The 19,724-nt window shown below is 38.9% G+C and overlaps 3 protein-coding genes across 5 annotated transcripts; 1 reads left to right on the forward strand and 2 right to left on the reverse strand.

Moving 5' to 3' along the window:
• The first annotated feature begins 1,559 nt into the window (after positions 1-1,559).
• Positions 1,560-6,249, forward strand: ramp2 (receptor (G protein-coupled) activity modifying protein 2). Of its 3 annotated transcripts, none has more exons than XM_039826098.1 (6): positions 1,560-1,793; positions 2,340-2,402; positions 2,494-2,523; positions 4,323-4,361; positions 4,532-4,709; positions 4,814-6,249. In XM_039826098.1, exons 1-6 carry the CDS (start codon positions 1,634-1,636, stop codon positions 5,061-5,063), a joined length of 720 nt encoding a protein of 239 aa, XP_039682032.1. In that variant the 5' UTR covers positions 1,560-1,633; the 3' UTR covers positions 5,064-6,249. The 3 variants fall into 3 exon arrangements, with proteins under 3 accessions (XP_039682032.1, XP_039682031.1, XP_039682033.1); XM_039826097.1 differs by having other exon boundaries at positions 1,561-1,793; positions 2,337-2,402; XM_039826099.1 differs by lacking the exons at positions 1,560-1,793; positions 2,340-2,402; positions 2,494-2,523 and adding an exon at positions 3,863-4,062.
• Positions 6,250-14,648: 8,399 nt separating this feature from the next.
• apnl (actinoporin-like protein) lies at positions 14,649-16,328 on the reverse strand. Its single transcript, XM_039823871.1, has 3 exons — positions 16,175-16,328; positions 15,606-15,731; positions 14,649-15,501 (listed from the first exon to the last, which is right to left on the reverse strand). The coding sequence occupies exons 2-3, from the start codon at positions 15,707-15,709 to the stop codon at positions 15,045-15,047; spliced, it is 561 nt and encodes a 186-aa protein (XP_039679805.1). The 5' UTR covers positions 15,710-15,731; positions 16,175-16,328; the 3' UTR covers positions 14,649-15,044.
• A 539-nt stretch (positions 16,329-16,867) lies between these two features.
• Positions 16,868-19,223, reverse strand: LOC120573969 (bryoporin). Its single transcript, XM_039823896.1, has 3 exons — positions 19,092-19,223; positions 18,591-18,714; positions 16,868-17,554 (listed from the first exon to the last, which is right to left on the reverse strand). The coding sequence occupies exons 2-3, from the start codon at positions 18,692-18,694 to the stop codon at positions 17,125-17,127; spliced, it is 534 nt and encodes a 177-aa protein (XP_039679830.1). The 5' UTR covers positions 18,695-18,714; positions 19,092-19,223; the 3' UTR covers positions 16,868-17,124.
• Between the last annotated feature and the right edge of the window lie 501 nt (positions 19,224-19,724).

A 19,724-nucleotide genomic window follows, 5' to 3' on the forward strand; every position in this document is an offset into this window, starting at 1 on the left:
CCTGTGTGTAATGTGTGTAATAACAACAGAGTGTAATTTCCCCTTGCGGGATTAATAAAGTATAAATAATAATAATACTAATTATTATTATTATTATTATTATTATTATTATTATTATTATTATGTGCCAACTAAACGTTTCACTTTCTTCACATCCTGTCCTTAACAGAACATTTTAAACATGTCAAGCTCTTCCTTACAGGTACATCTATTCAGCTATTTAACTCACTCATACTGAAAGTTTGATGCAGATGTATTAGTTTGTGGGATTTTTTTTTAAATGCAGTCAGTTATATATAAAAACTGGCCTCCTTTTTATGAAATAAAATATGGAAGCAATTTTGGTCCCAAGCTAGCTGGCTCTCTCCCAAGTCCAGCAGCTGAGAAAGAGCACATCCTTCAGTGACGTGAATGAGTGAATCAGTCTCATACTGGAGATCCCTGCCGCCTCTCTTTACCAGAGAGGCTCCGTGTGACGTCAGACCCAGAGTTGGTGGGAAGGGGATGCTCGTAATCAGCACTTATGGTGTAACACAGCACAGCACTCACCAGCAGTGATATACTATAGTCTCATGCTTAACAGCAACAAAAACAGAAAGTCATAAAAGTCTGTTTATATGTCTTGGGGAGTACTACTGCATATGTGAATAAAGTTGTATAAAGCCTTTTGTGGCTTCAGGGAACCGTGCGAAATGTGTTGCCTTAAGTGATGTCATTTGAGTCAGCGATTGTTGGGACTAAAGCCTGCAAGTTTAAAAATCTGGCGGTGAGAAGTTAAAAAGAAGTGAATTTACCAGATCTCCAGATATCTTTCCAGCTCCTCCTACTATTAGCATAACACCCAAATCTTCAACCAAATGCTCTGTGGTTGAGTTGCATTGTGGGTAATGTAGGCGCCAGGTATTGACAAGGAATTAAATGTGTGGAATAAAAAAAGACAATATCTCTGGTTCTGCTGGATCAATTTTGATTGAGTACTCTTTTAAAATACCATACAAAGCAGCACAACTTCTTGTTTGTACTTTTTGTCATTAACTGCTATTTTTGAGTAAAAAAACCCAATATCTCATATTTGCAGTAACGGTAAGTAACTGTAATTAACAACCATGCATTTCTCTTATGCTGTGAGTTGGCTTCATGGCTCGTGGTGATAAAATTCACTCAACACAAAATTACTGTTCCAAGTTACATTTCAAGCGAAACATGCAAAACATAAAAAAGAAGTTGTCAGATATTCAAATATCAGCATGAATCCTTTCGGTCCAATACAGCTCACACGCTGTTAGTCCACTTAGTGTGTGAACCCATTATTGACATCTAAATATTGCCTGTATTGATTAAATTATGAATCAAAGGTAGAGACAGAGAGTCAGAGAGAGAGACAAAAAGAGAGGGTGGGGCTCTCCCCAACTTCTCTCTTTCTGTTTAACAGAGGGTGGGATGAGAGAAAGAAATAAAGAGAGAGAGAGAGAGAGAGAGAGAGAGAGAGAGAGAGAGAGAGAGAGAGAGAGAGAGAGAGAGAGAGAGAGAGAGAGAGAGATAATGAGTGATGGTGGTGCACCAGTGGACCACAGTAGTTCTAACCTGATCAGAGGCTCTCTGTCCCATTGTGTGAATCCGCCCATCCTAGGAAATGAGGGCTTCCTGTTGTTTTATAGAGCCTTCCTGCAAAAAGGTTGAGATATGTAATCCCTACCCACCAGGGAAGACAGGCAGAACGTTGTCAGGCAAAATGACAGCCACTAGCTTCTCACTTATGTTTTCTTGGTCTTTTGTGACTCTTCTCATCTGGGGTAAGTAGAGGATTTATACTGTTCATTTCTTCACTCTTGTGATATAACTTCGTTATTTGCCCTCTAGCTCACCTCTCAAGAGTAATGCTTAGGGGCTTTCAGTGATTGAGTGGCTTTTAGAAAGGAGCTTAGCAGGTCTCATGGTTGAGTTTTACACTTAAACAGTTTGGTTTAAGGGTCATAGAGTGACCAAGTAGCAACACATTTGTTTAAAAAAAAAGATGATGCTGTAGAATAGTTGTTGAGATATTTGTAGTTTATTTTGTGAATCATGCTGTTCTAATGCTTTGCTCCTATTTAATAAATATGATCTTTGGTCTTTGTGGAAGGGGAATGTAACGTAAGTTTAAATGTCCTTGAGTTGAAAGATTTCCTCAAAGGAATGGCAGACAAAGGGAGGATGCATTGACCTGTTCACTCCCTACAGTTTACTCCTGGTTATTTCCTTTACCTCCTCTACTTTCACAAGTTCTGAAATTGGTATATACAGGATTATTTATCATAATTCAATTAAATCATTTCTTTATTTAATTTCACTTACAGCAGGATGCACAACAGTGGTTTGTCTGGTTGATGTAAAGTTAGCGAAACAACCGGCCACTACGATAGGTAGGCTATGTGTATTTTGAATTAAAAAAATAAAACAAAAATAATACATGACCACAATTACTTGGACTAACATGACCTATTTTCTCTACAGGGTATCACTCAACAGAAACGATGGTTGCCAGTAAGTTTACAATTTTTTTTTTTTTATACACTTATAACTGATAATACAGTGTCTCCCTAACAAATTAAATTTGCAAATGGTCAGGTTTTGATTTAATCTCTTAGCAGAAATACATGAATCCTATTTACATGTTCTATATTTTACAGTTACAAATAGTGTATTATATATTAAATTATATATTTGTGTGGATGGGGGATTGTTTTGGATCCATTCCTTAAACTCATTTGCTTGGCCTGGAACTGACAAACAGAAAGCAGAGCACAGAGATCCTGGTTTCTGCCAAGATCTCCTTGCGTGTACTATCATGAGAATCCAAGACAAACTCCTGGGGAGGTCTCTACCAGTGAGAAGTCAACAGCAGTAGACACAAGGCCCGTAGTGGTTTGGGTTAAAGGTTAACTCAAACCTCATTATGAGCAGACCCCACCTGGCTCAACTTCCTGAATTTGTTCGTCATTCACCCCATGCAACGTCTGTGATCAACGCATGAACTTCGGGTTGTGAAACAACTGGAACTTTGGAGCAGCGCCCCTTTCACTGTTCCTCCTCCTGTGCCTTCCTTTTTTTTCTTTCCCCTCACTGTCCCCCACTCCTTCCCCTGCCAACTCCTCCCAACTCTGAGCTCCTCCTCTGCTGAAAAGACACATTTCCTGATGTCATTACTAAATCAAAATTCTGCTCGGCAAACAGATGTTGTGAGAGGCCCAACATGTGGATTCAGTGACATAAATTAACAAGTTGGTCGTGAGAAAACATAAACCATTACATTTTTCAATCAATGAAACCACCTCTCTCACACTGCTCTTTAAAGTGGCGAGGGGAGACAGTGAGAAACTACCTTACAGATGTAGCACACTCATGAGCTGCTCATGACATAAAACACCTAAAAGTTTCCCACACTTTTGGTGGAAATATCAGTTAGCTGGCCTTTTAAACAGCTGGTCAGCTCTGACTAATAACTTCTTCCAGGTTTGGTCAAATTAACCTAAATATGAAATCATGTCTGTCTGCACAAAACACCCTGCAGAGTCATGATTACATCCACCCCAAAACGCTAAGCCCTAAATGTTTACTTATGTTTCCTATTTGGCAGAGGCAGCCCAAAAGGCAAATAAATGACATGCTGTGAGCTGGCCAGGCCTTCGACTGTGAGAAACTGAGACTAAAAAGCAGAACAAGAGTTAAAGAGTAAAGGGTTTTCAGATGTGAGTCCAGCCCAGCTTGGGTGTGCTCCGGGGAAAAAAAAAAAAGAAAGGGGGGAGGAGGGGGGAAGAAAAAGGGAGGGGGGGGGGGAAATAAAAAAGGAAAAAAAAAAAAAAAAAAAAAAAAAAGAAAAATTATTTGGACATCTGGTAACCGAAGGTTACACTGCGTCTCTTCCATCCTGTCGGGTTTCCTGTTATGCCTCGCTGTACACAGTCTAAGAAGTTCAGGGTTATTATATATGGTCACCGGTTGGGGAAAACGTACTTTTATTCATTTTTTCTGACATGAAGGGAGCACTTGGTTTCATTGGGGTATTCCTCTCCTTTCTCTGCGGTGAGTGTGTGGTCTCCCTTCTACAGCTGCAAATGCCTGCCTCAGTACTAGGCATGTGAAGGAACTCATGAGCTACAATAGACAAAAATACTCTTGCATTGAATTTTGTTAGGATGTATGTTTTTGATGAACTTATTTAATGAACTAAATTAGAAGGGCTTTACATGGCAGATTTGATGAGTGTTTATTGCAGGAATAGTCCACATTACTGTTTGATGTCAAGTTTTGTAATCCAAAAATCTTATTTTACTCTGTTTTAGATGCCACTTATGGAGAGTCTACCTTGAGTCTACCGTTTGGTATGTGACATAACTTTATAACCTAATATATAGTCGTTCAACCTTATATGATTCTGTGAACAAATAAGTTAATGGAGATCTTTTAAAAATCTCCAACACATCTTTGTTGTCATTTTCTAATCTGTCTCAATGTGTTTCCTTTTCTTTGTCTCACTCTTTAACTCATGCAGCTTGTGGGAATAATTCTCACCATTGTAAGGGGTATTGCACCATCTGTAATGATTTTTATGGTGCACCAACAATGAATTGCCTTTCCGCCATTCTTGAACTTCTATGTCTCCCCAAATTTGATGAAGCAATGGCATCACTAAACAACACTGACTGGTGCACTTGGGGCAATGTGAGCGTGTAAGTAATGTGTGTTCATATTTGCAATTCAATTGTTCTAAACGTTAAAAATATTTGCTGATGTGAGAATCATCTTCTGCACCGTCCCTGTCTCCACACTGCAGTTTATATAGCAACCTAAGCCATTGCACAGAGGAGATATCTGACTGTCTAGTGATTCCATGGCCCAACCCGCTGGTGGAACAGACCTTTGTGAACATTCACTCCAGGTTTTTCAAGGATTGTCCCACAGAGCAGCTAAGCGACCCACCCCCAGTCATCGTCTTTGCCTTGGTGATAACTCCCATCTGCCTGATCCCTGTCATGGTTAGCCTCGTGGTGCTTAAGACCAAGAATGCGGATGGTAGCTCCTGAAAATCCTGAATCTTGGCCTTGCTCACAATTCCCAAGAATATCATGTTTTTGACCTGCGCTCTCCCTCCTTTCCAAACCTAAGGACTACAGCTTGTTAACACATACCCCGCAGATGCGCTTTCATCCCAACAGTGACCTTGAAGAGGACTGAATATTTCTGAGGAATTCTAAAATATTTGCCATTGAGGAACCCTTTTGAGAAGATGACACAGATTTAGAGTCAATGTCATAATCAGTGGCATCACAATGATTGCATCTGTTTAATAACAACCTCCTCAATGCTAACAGAGACACACTGTGACAAATCTATGTAATTATAAATTCCTGTACCATACTGTGACAAAAGTTTGGTTTTCAACCAACCAACTCGAGATCTGAACATTTATCTAGTGGTTACATCCAATTTGCATACGCTATTTAGGAAACAAAGTTTGTTTTTCTACTTGAAAACCCAGTATTCAGGGTTATGATGACAAAAGCTCTGGAGCTTGCAAAAGTAAAGTCAGACGTATTTGTGTTGACGCTCCTCTACATGTTGGAAAGCAGTTGTGTTGATAAAAGACAAGGTAATTTTTTTATAACTGAACTCCTGAACTCTTCTAATGCAATTTTATTTTTCTGCCAATCAAACTTAACTCTGCTTTGAGCCACCGATTCAACAATGTACAATATGTATGCGGAGGACATGTTCAACCTAAACTGATTTTAAGTCTGGATTAGATAAGGTATATGTCCACATTTGATCTAGAAAAAGTTATCTGTATGTGTAAAGAAAGGACAGGAAAATTAGTATGGTGTGATGCATGGATCTGGTTATGTGTGTCATAGTGTGTGTAAGGTTTGAGGTCAGAGGTTACAGATGGAACACAATGAGTGGGTATACCCAGAAACGGAGATTTCTTTCCTGGTATTGTCTATTTTTGAACAGTAAGAAACCCTTTAGCACTTTTTCCTGTCCAAACAACGGCAATCCTCAATAAGCTAAAAGTAAAGTTTGTCGAACATCTCCATCCAGATCAGACAAAACACCACAGATGGACAGACAAACAATTGTCTGTGCAGCATAGCGATAAACACTGAGCAACGACACAAAGATAACATTTTATCTTTCACCTGAATCATGATAATGTGGTATATGTATTGTTTAGTCTTGGATGACGATAAAGCCATTGTAAGTGCTTTCAGATTTGGAAAAAAATGTGTATTTATATACTGTGTTATATTACTGCCATTGTCAGGGCTTAGTGGACTTACTGTATCATCTGAGTGATAACACATTCTGCCTGATCTCACACCATTTACTGTATGTATTTTGATATACTTAAAAAAAAATATTTTATACAATTAAATCTACAGTTTGATTGTTGGCTGTTGCTTATTTTTTACTCAAAACCCCATCAAAACCGGTTCTTTTCTAGCCAATCATAACATGAAAGAAGCAGACTGTATTCAGTTCAGCTCATGTTCACTGATACATTAAGATACATTAACAGAGTTGCGGCAATTCTGGCAAAGGTACTCTTTAACCTTTGTCAGTATTTGATTAGACACCTGTTTCCCTTGAGTGCAGTGCAGATGGCATTGCTTTCTGCCTCAGGTAGGGTTTCACTGTATCTTCAGTGAGCATATTGTGGTGCAGTTGCTATGCCGTGCAAGTGCTAATGTACTGTAGTGAAAGAAGCCGTGACAGCAGTCATGTATCACACCCTCATCTGGCAAACACAGCACTGCAGGGTGGGCCTGTGTTTGAGTGTGTATGTGTGCGTCTGGCTGGGCTGGGCTGGGTGGGAAAGTGTGTTTGATGACCTTCTTCCTCTCTAGATGTCGGGTCATCCTCGTCCCCACCCCCTTCTGATCTCATCCAATTCGGTGTTACTCCTTATTGTTACAGCAAGCCAGAAACAATTTCTGCTGCCAATATGCAACATGTGATTGTGAAACAGTATTAATTATATATTTGTAGTCACGTTACAGCAATTGTTTCAGCAAACAATATGTTTGTGTTTTCAGTACTCAAGTCAAATACTCATGGTCAATTTACAGTACATGGGTTGGTGAAACCCTGCCCTCTAGTGGTTTTAGGTTTTATGTGATACAGTGACATTTCATACCAGCACTTACCAACATGACTGTCATCTATAAAAGAGTTAAATGTTAAAAAAGGTTAACTCAAAATTTCCTTTTTTAATGAGCAACAGTGGTGTCACCAAAACCCCTAGCTGTTAATCTTTGTGTACAGACAAAAGGCTTATCTGTATAAGTGTACATGCATAGTCTAGAGATAGAAATCGGGAGCAACTAGTGAAGAAAGTGGAGAATTAACTTACCTAGACTCTGTATGTTCTGTAGTATGTCAAGTCATTCTTGGCCCATTGAATCTTCATCATTGAAATATGGACCAGGGGTTTTCATTGTCTGACACTGTGCCGTCCCCCTCAGACTAATGCCTTATTCCCACTGCATGGTTTGGATCGACGCAACTCACCTTTCGTACCAGGTCCTTTTCTCTATTTCGTTTTCCACTACACTGTACTCCCTCAGTGTAGGCGGGACTCTCAGCTTATCATCGTAGCACCGCTGCATGAAACTGCCGTGACATCATCTTCAATTCAACATTCACTGAATCCTTTTAAACAGAGTAACGTCTGCACTGTGTCACTTGTACTATTTTGCAGGCTGCCATTTTTTACATCCAGGTCAAGTGATTACAAATATTGCTTGGCTACTTCAAAATGGCAGGTTTTTGCACGATTTTGTGCTAGTGACGATTCTCTCTGACCAATCAGTGGTCTGCATTGTTTTAACTCCACCTTCTTCTAGTATCGACTCAGCCTGCTTGGAACCTTGACCGAGGTGGTACTAAAAAAGTATCATTGCCATGGAGAGAGTGAGTTAACTGGGCTGCAAAGTTTTTTTTCTTCCAAATTTGTTTAAATTTTGTCAAACTGGCACCATTCAGAGTATGCCGAATTTCCAATAGCAGTTCCTGTTTGCACTGTGTGCATGATGTACAGACAACTATCACTGGATTACTATGATTCTGAAGAAAACCTAAAAACTTGATGATTCTCAGGCAAGTTCTGGAGCTTTTCAGAAATATGAAAAAATAATGACAAACAAATAATGTCACCTACTGTAAAAGCTTACAATGCAAAATGAGTGTTCTTGGGTAGATCTAGGAATCTTCTCGCAACAATACTTGGAGGTATGCTATCACTAGGGATCCTTCAGGGAGTACATGAGGCCATAAGGTTATTCTCCAGTCCCTCAGCTATGCCACATCACAATTACATAACATTTTGAGATGCCTTAACTCGTATATAAATCAGCTGATCCGAACACAATGATCTGTGCTGACACTGAAGTGAGATGACTTGATGCTGTGGGGTTGGAATTGCTCTCTGAAATGGAGCATGCCTGCAGTCCTCCAGCTATATTGTGTTATTTCAAATCTGACAGTAGTTAGTTACTAGATAGTTTTGATTGACAAGTTATATAGATTGGGTAAAGGAACCAGGAATACTTTGGAACTTTAGACTTTCATTGACACCAAATTAATGACAAGATTTTAAATATTAAAAACGAAAAAAGAAAACACAACACAACAACATGAAAAATGGAAATACATTTTGTTCTATTGTACAAAGTTTGTTGTACATTGCAAAATCACAAGGCATACACCGATTTTATTATAGTTTAATGATATCACAATGATCAAAATGAAAATAGAAGTAGAACTGAGGCTTAACACTTTTTTCACTATTTACTTAACTCATTACTCATGTTGGTCCAAAATAATTCAATTTCAATTCAATTTTATTTATAATGTCAAATCATAACAGATGTTATCTCTAGGACACTTTACAGAGTAGGTTTAGACAACACTATAATTTACAGAGAACCTACAAACTACCAATGCCACAATGAAAATGCTACGTTAGCTATAGTTAGCTTAGATGTAAGAAAAAATATATGGCACATCCATGGATACATTAATATATAGTTCTAGAACTGAGACTGTGTTTTCAGACAAGACCAGAGACCTTCCTTTCTCTGCAGTAGTGATCACACCCAAGAGCCGCAGCTGCGTCTCCAGTTGCAGGTTTTGGCTCTGGAGCCTCTATCAGGGCCTCTGGGTCTTCTCACCGTGGGAGCCAATGACTGTTATGTCCCAGAGTCTGGCAGAGTGGTTGGAAGGACAGCGGGTAAGGGCATCTGTACATCAGCTGCTGGTTCCTTTGGCAGACTTAATAGTGTGGCTGGGGACTTTGGCAGTGGAAACAACAGAGGTAGCTGACAGCATCAATGACAGCTGGTGAAATGGTCAGCATCCTGGAGTCTATGCCAAGTTATTGATGAGTTATTGATATTTCAGTGGATTTATAGATGCCAATTTTCATAAAAAGCTATTTGCATTACACATTCTCTAGTTTATTTGAGCACTTGCAGACTGGAGCTTTGTCAGACTTGACGAAAATTAAAAGATTGCACCCATTGATGCGTGTCATTCAGTGTGACATGAGTAATTACTTTGTTGTGCGAGATCCAGGCAGCTGGCACGGCTGTGTCAGAGCTGACCCTACAGCTGGATGACACCAAGCTGGCAGCGGATTCAAGTAGGTTTGACATCAAAACTGCTGCTCGATCAGTCAGAATGAACAACCATTTTCCACTGCCAGCTGAAAATCTGAGTGACAGGAAGAAGCAAAATTCTTCAGTTCTTCAAAGATGATGGAAGGAGCAGCGCCTGCACCAACCTGTGAAGGTCAATCCCTGAAAAAACAAGACATAGAGCTGCAGCTGAATAACGTAAAGGAATAGCTACTGTACCTGAAAAACAACCAGAGGGACTTGGGATAATCAGAATCAGGAAATTAAAACAATTGCAAGGTATTGCCAGCTCTGACAGTTTACCTAAGAACTGTGATTCATAACAGCAAAAAAGCATGTACTGTACAAAAATGCAATAGTGGCAATGGTAGTAAGAGTTAAATTGCAGTGTTTTACCAGCATTCACATCACCACTGAAGACTTGAACCTGGGTTCGTAGACACTCAGCATTATGAAAAGTTTCTAGAAAGTAATTTACTTATGGATAACTTTGTATGTATTCAATATTATAATACATCTTCAATAACTAATTTTGTTGCCAGTTGGGGGCAGTGGAAACAAGCTGTGAACACAAAACTGACATATTACAATACACTTTAAGTTGGCAACTTGGTTGCAAAAAGTTGCCTATTGTATTTGACACATCAAGCAAACTACAGGCCAACATTAGCATTCAGTTGGAGTTGTGTTTCTGCCACCTGATGAATGTACTGTAAATCCATCATTCCCTTTTAGATGTTTTTGTCTCTGTCTCTAACTCTTTAGGGAAATGCAAGACTCTTTAGCTGCTGAATGCTACACTATATTCACCAGCTAGTCCCTAACTTCTGCGGTTTGTTAATGTAGCATGTAGCATACAGCTGGATTTTAGTGCTTCTCATTGCTGTATAAAAAGCTGAAAACGATACTGTAAGAGCATGAGAGTGAACCAAAAACAGTAAAGTTGGAATACGGAAACGATGAGCTGAAAGTTGCTATAAAGCTCTGAGGGGAACAGCAGAGTCAGGTCATAATTTTCTGCAAGTTTGTAACTGTGAGCGTATTGTGATTCATAACTAACATAAAATATTGATTATAGACACTTGAAGTACTGTAGTAACATTGTGTGGGTGTTTGCAGCTCAATTTCCATGAAATATACGGTAGGTGACGATCACTGCTCATGTTAACATACTTAAACTTGTGTGTGTATGTGTGTGTGTGTGTGTGTGTGCGTGTGTGTGTTCGCCCTGGTCAAATTAAGTACAGTCTCAAAGTATGACAAAATGTGGGGTTATAGTATAGGGGTGATAACAGAACTGCCAACATTTTTTGATTGATTAATACAGGCTAGGAAATGGAAGTAAATTAGGTTTGTGTCATGTAACAAACTGACATTTTAAAACAATATTGATTACAAGATTCACCAACTTTACAGCCTTAGACACATTAAGAAAGAAGCATCATGGCAGTTCAGATTTTTTATAATAATGTAAGAGTATTGTGTGTTGTCCCTCAGGTTCCCTGTATTGTTACATGATAACACATCTGCATGATAAGAAGTTCCAAACTAACAAACTAACATGAGACAATTTCCAAAGCCTGCCACGAATAACGTGACCTTAGACCCTCACATCTTATCCAAAGGAATTATGAACAGTCTGCGAAATATGACCCAAAGAAAAAACAAACATACAGAACAATGCAACTCCAGCTTAGTTTAAAAATATTTGACTTCATTGTCTTACCCTTGTAGACACTCTAGAGGGGAACCTGACTGAGATTGAGGCCTGTGATCGAGATCCGATGATGGGACTGCAGGCGCCTGTAGCCAGCCTGACACACATCAGAGCTAACACAGAGTAAACTATTCAAGTGCCAGGCCCTGCTGGATGTCAAGACCTGTTTGGAGCCAGGATTAGCAGGAGAAGCGGGTGAGACATAATAAAGCCCTGTCTGCTACTAATGATGAGGTTTCTAGGAACACAGACAACTTTTCTGCTTATCAACCAATCATTGAACATTCTTTGTCACTGTAGTATCATGTATAGTGTTTTAAAAAAGACTTGCCTAGAGTGTTTAGAGCATTTAAGGTGCCAATTGTGTGAGTACACTCGATATCAGAGGGGGCCTCTAGATGGCAGTCTTTGAGAGCATATTTAGTAGTTGAAGGCACTCAGAAATGGCACCTTTTAAGTAAACTTCTATTCTCTTTGACGAGAAAAGAACCCTGTTTTATATTACTGATTGTATCTTTGTTTTAGGCTGTTAAAAAGGGCTGCAGGTTACACCCATACCCTCAAGTCATTGGAATTCAATAATTGTATGCTTCTGTTTGGACACTCCCAGTTTGAGTCAATATACAAGTTAGTTCTCATCTTTGTAGGCTTAGTTTTAAAGCAAATACTATACTTGCAAGCTGAAACTTTAATGTAGATAGATTATGATGGGACTCACCCAGTTAATGCACTCTGAGCTTTGTGTTGATCAGCCCAGCTTTGTTGAGAGTCTGACAAATTCAAATATTATTCTTTTATACATTTGTTCATGCTCTGAAGAGACACAGTCACTGTACAGTCTTGATAACAGGTGGGGATGATAACAGGGGAAGTAAATAGAGACGTTGAGTACAATGACAGAGGATATGCATTCTGTGTTTACTTCACTCTTCAGCCTTTTCCTATTCATAGCATGAAAACTACAGATCAGTTCAACAGTGTGTTGTCAAAATATAGAAAATACCAAGGGAAAATGCTTGCACTGTTTTAAAAGGCTGTAACAGGCAGTTAGAGGATTTTTTTTTGCCATGGTAACATTTTCCAGGCTTTGTTTTTTGTCTCACCTCTGCTCATCTTCTTGCAGTGGCTTTAGCTGGAACCTTTGTTGTTTTAGTGTGATCAGCTGATTTCTGTCTTATGAAAAGACAACATTTCGATGGTGTGCCTGCACACATCCACTTCCCTTTCCTCTGAACATCCTGGTAGGATTTTGACAGAAGCGTTTACCATGACAAACAGCTAGATTCACTCCTGTTTAGTGGCAAATAGCATCAGATTCAATCCACCATTGCTGAGCTTCTTATCTACACAGGAAAATACATGTATTGTTTCCCGTTTAAGAAGTCTAATCCCACTCTGTTCTTGAAAGATCTTTTCAGACTTGCTTAATAAAAATTACATAATGCACAAAATATTGCATTTGATATAAAACATCCTTCTCTGCATGTGCAGGTGCACGTGCACCTACACTCAGAGATGCTCAGAGATCACAAAAATGTACAAACACATTTACTGTACGTACAAACACATAAGCACTCACTCACAAACACACACAATGAAAAAGATAATACAAAACCTGAAAGAAGACTTACGTGCAGGTATAGTAAAAATAGAGGAGATGTTGAAAGGAAAAATATGAAAGGAATGTGTGGGAATTTATCCCCATTTTAAAGCTGTGACAAACAAAAGTTTCTGCTTAGTGTCCCTCATCTGTTTATAGGCCCCATGTGACATTTCTCCAGTACACTACTCAACAATGATTCAGGGATTGAGCCTAAACAGGCCTAGTATATGGCTCTATATTATTTATGGCTTTTATGTAAATGCAACAGTGACAGTGAGCAAAAACCTTTGATCTGGGCTTCCTTTGTTGCTTCTACAGTTAATGCTGCAAAAGCATCATGAATCCAATGGGAAAACAGATTCAGGAATGCAGTGATGAGATTCTAAACAGAATCAAGGGAACCTGATAACTTCGCCTGCAATGTAAATGAAGAGCTGATACTGCCTCCTGCCTTAGAAACACATATTTTTCCTAAGGTTAATGACTGTATCTATACAGAATTGGCTGTGCCATTACCGCAAAACACATTGTTAGATGATGAGATAACACGTCAAGATTGTCATTTATCACCAATTAAAGAATTATAAAGCTTTTAGTAAGTGTGATGAGTTACTGAGCAGTCATAATAATAGGGAGTCTTCATCTAAAGCCATTCCTGTCTCATTCACCACTCATAGTCTCTGCCAAAATCATAATTGCAAAAAAAAGCAAATGTATCTCTTCATTTTCTCATTGAGTTTACTGGTTCATAAAAATGAACCAGTGAATGTGTTTTGAACGATAACCACATAACTGCAGACGTTTTAGTGTTCCCTCTAGTTCTGCCAGGATGGCAAAGCAGGCAATTAAAAGACTCTTAATCTCAAACATTTGGGTGCAATTACTGTTCTTCTGAGTCTCCTAAAAACAGATTTTAATGACACAAGGTTATATTTAGTCAAGAATTTATTATTTGTTGTCATGCAGGTGTTTGTTGAGACATTATTTAGGATATATTTATAATGATAATAGTAATTATTATTAAAACTAATTTGTAAAGATCAGTCTGTTATCAGTCTGCTGCTCTGATCATTCACAAAATTGTAATTTTAAGCTGTAGGTTGATTAAGAAAATGAGAGGAATCAATGGAATAATTTATGTAATAGAAATCCACAACAAAAAAGGTGCAAAATATTTCATGATCATATGCTCTGAAAAATTATACAGAATGTGTTAATTTTGAACAAAATGCCAACCATGTTATTAACTTTTTGCATTAGATAAACAATTTAAATATGATGCATGTTAAACCAATTAGTTAGATTTTCACCTGATGTTTGGTGTACTGTGAATACAGTATCAGCAATGATTGATATGCTTTGATGTTGGGCAACATGAGACAGGGTGTGTCCCTATGCTGCTCTCATACAGCCCCTGCGAGAAAAAAAACTGCTCACTTTTGTCTCTGTTCAAATCTTAATTTTGCTTCAAAATGAACCTCCCAAATCCACTGCAAATAGAGCATGCCTTGGATTGTACACATGCACAAAAAACATAATTTCGTATTAAAAACAATACTTGTCTGAACTCAATCAGCACACTCACACACACACACACACACACACACACACACACACACACACATACACACACAGACACACATACACAAATAGCTTCATCAAAAAAGGTTTATTTTATTCCTCAGAATACAGTGTCAAGGTAAACACAGACAGACTCTTAGTGTGTTTTATTAAGCTTGCGTGCCCTCGTCCTCCGGGTGAGTCATGCTTTGATTTTCATTTCTAAAGATGCCATTTTAAAACCGGATGCTGTAGAAACAGACAGAGGCTTTGGCTATAAAGGGGGGTTATTGCTGCATGGATTTATAAACAAACTGAACTCCTAAGCAGATTTACTGAGGGGTAATACCCAGGTATACAGACACATGTCAGCAACAACACAACTGTTAAATCATGTGTGTTGACTGTATTTAAAACAGTAAACGCTTGAGGTGGAGGGATGAATTCTGCTGCTGGGACACATGACAGAAATACTGGTTTGGAGGGGTCTCTAGTGAGCCTGCTGGCCCAGGGGTGTGAAAAGCTTATCCCACACCTCTACCTTCATGATGGCATTGCCCAGGGGACTCATTGTGGCCTTGATATCTAGGTAGTTTCCCACATAATTGATTCCTGATCCAATGGCTTCCTCCCTGACAAACCCATGCTCCTGCTGGTTTTTCTCGTAGTACATTTCTTTGTACAAATCCTTATCACAGTTACGTCCCTTTTGATAGATACCCACTGAAAACCAGTTCTTGTACAGGTTGTAGTCCCATGGAACTGAGAACATGATGGCCAGAGTCTCAATGTGGTCGTTCTGAGTTCTCTCGAAAAGGTCGTAGGTCAGCACACCAATGCTGCCGGTTGCTTTGCCGCTGGACTTGGTGAAAGTGCAGACCTCTGTCTTTAGTGGGCGCACTGTGGGTTGAGGTGGGTTGTATGTCTCCCCATTCTCAAGGTACACCCTACACAAATAGACACATACTGTATATTACACATTTTCTTTTGCATCTATGTAATACATTTCTAACAAGCCCGAAAAATAAAGGACAAAACAGGCAGGGCTTACCTGGGGTTGATGAGGCAGTAGTTGGTAGTGACATTTATAATTTCAATGGTAACGCTTCTCTTGCTGTTCACATCGGCTGCTACAGCTTCAGCTGACTCCGTCATGTTGGAATGGGTGTGAGATCGGCTTGTAAAACAAAGGTAATTTAGGTGTTAACCATCTGAACCAAACGACATAGCAGCTGTGACAAGCACTTCCCTCCACTCCTAAACACACTGGGAATCATGACAATTCCCTCTGCTCTGCTGACTTGCTGTATTGGCATTACACTGACCTTCAAAAGTGAACATGAACGGGCACTGGGTATGAATGATGCATTTCAAAAAGGCTAAAGAGATTTCAAAAGCATTTGTGAACAATCAGACAATAACCTTAGACTCCTGTTGCCTCATTAGAGTTATTGCAGCACTAAGGCGCGTGCAGTAATGAAGTTAGAGTAAAAATTCTAGAGAAAATGATCACCCTTTTCATCAACAGATATAACACATCAAACAAATGCCCCATCAGGCATAAATTAACATATTTATTTTGTCTCAAGTCTTTTTCCCCAAATGTTCTAAGTGACCTACCTGCTGAGAACTTCTGTTGATGCTACCAAGTCCCGAAATGGGAAAAGTTACCTAGAAGGGAGGCGCCTGTATTTTCTTTTCTTTTTTTTTATAAACAAGGATGTATGCCATCACCCAGGAAACCCTCCCACTTGTAACACAACCCCAGTTGGACAGCACGCACCCTCTTTTAACACAGGAGAACAAATGTTCCTGTGTTTTCTCCTGTGTAATAAAACTGCCACACCCTAGCCCGTGGCAGAGTTGAATAGTTTGCAGCGGTTTCCTATTGGATACTGACCTCTTAGGTAAGCCGGGATCATTCACTCAGAACACTTATTTTCTCCTACAGGATTGTGGCTACATAGATTGAGGTGGTTTGAAATATCTCATTCCTGTGGTATTGTGCAACAGAGACAAAAGCAAACTGAACAAGTTGAGACAGACATCGGTGCTGCTTCTTTCTTTGGTTGAAACTCTTGCATTTCAAATACCACACAAGATCCGCACACATTAGAGCAAGATGGAGAGTGTGACAGTCAGTGAAGAACAATATTATCATGCCAATTAAAAAAACATCTATAGACATATTCCATCTGTTGCTACTCATTAGAATTGGATGGATCCAGCTAAGAGATTAAAACATGATTACTGTTCATCAGTAATAATGAAAGCATACTGAGTGAAAACATAACAACACACACAACACAAACATTGGGTTTGAATGTTTTATTACCATTATCAAAGACAAAGGGAGTGTACAATATACATTAGCCCAAGAAATAGCTAATGGGAAATCCATGAGCTGGCTGTCAGATATTGATATCTTTCAGTGGACACAAAATACAGATGACAGCAAAATCAGTCTTCCTCTCCTCTGGATGGCAAAATGCAGCAGTAGTCAAATCAAATGAAGTTTATTTATTTTGTTGGGTACAAAAGTAAAAACAAAACAAAAACGCAGAACACCATTAGCGACCCATTTTATCATACAGCTCCACTTTAACAATGGCTTTGCCAATAGAAGACATTGTGGCTCTCAAATCGACATATGTAGCTTTATATTGCAGCCCACAGCCGTGTGTCTCAGAGCGGGTGAAGCTACTGAGATCTTTCCCATCATACAGCTGGTTGTACAGATGTTTGTCGCAGGCACGGGAATGCTCAACCACACCCACAGCCAGCTTGTTCTTGTACAGGTTGTGGTCATAGGGCACAGAGAACATGATGACCAAGCGCTCGGAGCAAACTCGGCTCTGCATATGGAACAGGTCGTAGGTCAGCAGGCCAACAGAGCCTGTGGCAGTGTTGTCATCCTTGGTAAAGGAGCACACTTCGGTCTTGGTGGTGCGAACCGTAGGCTGGGGCGGGTGGTGACAGAAGCCACTTGACATGTATACCCTATATAAGAGAGCAGGAGACAAATCCTTACCACCACTTCCAAACACCTGTCACACTTCCCAGACTTTTGATGAAAAAAACAGAGTTTTGCAAGTTTTGTTGGAGATTGTCAGTGTACTTCTCGAGTGTTGTGCTTTCCAGGGTACCAGAACTACCTCATACTGATGGATGGAGTGTGACTGTTCAAGTACTGCTGTGGACTTCTAAGCAACAGTGAGTGTACCTGCATGTGATGTGCAATGAGGCAGTGTGTGTCACCACATGATGGATAGGTGGATGTTTTTAGCAAAGTGATGTCACACATGAAAACCACCCATCCAAGATATGGTCTGTCCTGTCACAGCTAGATAAATGTAGAAGTGTGGTTGAAATTCCAATAGACGTGGGTCTTTTGTATTTATTTTATTGTTTTGTTTTATTATATAGCATAGGCAGCGACCAAATCTAATAATGTATAATGTATGTTAAATAGATAGTATACTGACATTTCACTTGCAATATCATTGAGCTTTACTTTGAATGAAGTACAGTATAACCATAAACAGACGTCTTATGCTTATGCGATCTGTGCGTTTTCTAAGACTATTAGAGAGAAAAAAGTTGTGGAAACTTCATTTATTTGAAATGACTGCATACTAATGCTGTAAACAGGCATTGCAATCTCAAAGCACTTCAAAGCAATGCATTAAGCCTTTTGAAAATGAATACTTCTCCCTGGAACCAATCGAACTTGAGTACACACAGGCCGATTGCAGAACCTTATCTCTAAGTGCAGAAAACAATGTTCATGCAGGTGACTAAAAGACTAAGGTAACCTGCACTGAACTCTAATTTAGAGTGTTTCATCTAAAAGAAAAAAAGAAAATGAATTTTGTTTTTAAAGTTTTTCATAACATATCTCTGCATGAGGTCATTCAATAATTTCTACTTAAAAAAAGTCATTTTCGTATTCATCCAATCCACTTTGCTCTACGAAGTTATGTTTATTTAATCACTTTTGCATGTATTAAATTGGTAAATACAGTTACAGACTTACTTGGGGTTGATGAGGCAGAAGCTACCGCTGACATTGGTTATTTCTATGGTGCAGTTTCTGTTGGTGGTAAGAGTGGCTGACACAGCTTCTGCTGTTTCTGGCATCTTGGCTGCAGGACTGAAAGCTTAGAACAGTATAGTCGCAAACAGGTCACCATTCAGCAGGTATTGTGCAGTATAGAAATGGATACTTTTCTTTTTTTATAAAAGAAATAAAGACAAGTTTTTAGTTCTTAAGTCATGGCAGGTCAAAAGAAATATATAAATCTTTTATTCTTGTAAAAACAAATTACCCTTTTATAACCAAACTAAGCTAATTTTCTTTACTCTGGATTACAAAACTACTGAATTTATCAGAACACATTCGGCAGTAAGGTGCAAATAAAATGTGAATATAGCTTATATGAGAAATGTTATTAAGTGAGAGTACAGGATAACCAAGACACAGATTACACGTACTGTCAATTATAATCTTGCTATAAATAGAAGAAATTATATTCACCTTTTGGAGGTAAATGCACTAGTTGTGTTAGGCAGCAGAGTCAAGTTTCCTTTTTCCCAGGTCCTGCAGAGAGGTGTAGATCCTCCCATGTGTGATTACACCTCCACAGAGCTTGTTCCAACACAAACACAGGCGTGTCCACAGTGAAGTGAGCAGCATCCAACATTCCTTATGGAAAATTATATCTCAAAAAGAGGCAGTTGGGCCACCTGTGATCCCGTGATCACAATATAAATCAATGAGTTTTAATAATGCTAATTAGGTGAATCATCAAACTAATTCATATATTAACTAGTAATGTGTGTGTCAGCATTTGCCTTCACATCAGACATGGGTGGTATTGACATCACCTCTGTATGTTGAACGATTAATGGCTTATGGTGAGTTTAGGAAAATGTATTTTACTTTACAAAAGTATAACTTAATGCAGCCCATTGTTGTAAAATCGTATCAGATTGTTGTAGTTTAAACCTTATTCCAATTGTTATTCTTTAGTTATTTTATTAATTTAACTGATTTCATAAAATGTTTCAATGAACTCCACTTTTTGCTCTTATTGGACCCTTTGCAGCTCAGTTCAGTATATTTCATAAAGTTCCTTAAGTATAATATTTAATATAGTATAATATTTCA

This window comes from Perca fluviatilis, chromosome 15 (assembly GCF_010015445.1).
Source record: "Perca fluviatilis chromosome 15, GENO_Pfluv_1.0, whole genome shotgun sequence".
Lineage (NCBI taxonomy): Eukaryota > Metazoa > Chordata > Actinopteri > Perciformes > Percidae > Perca > Perca fluviatilis.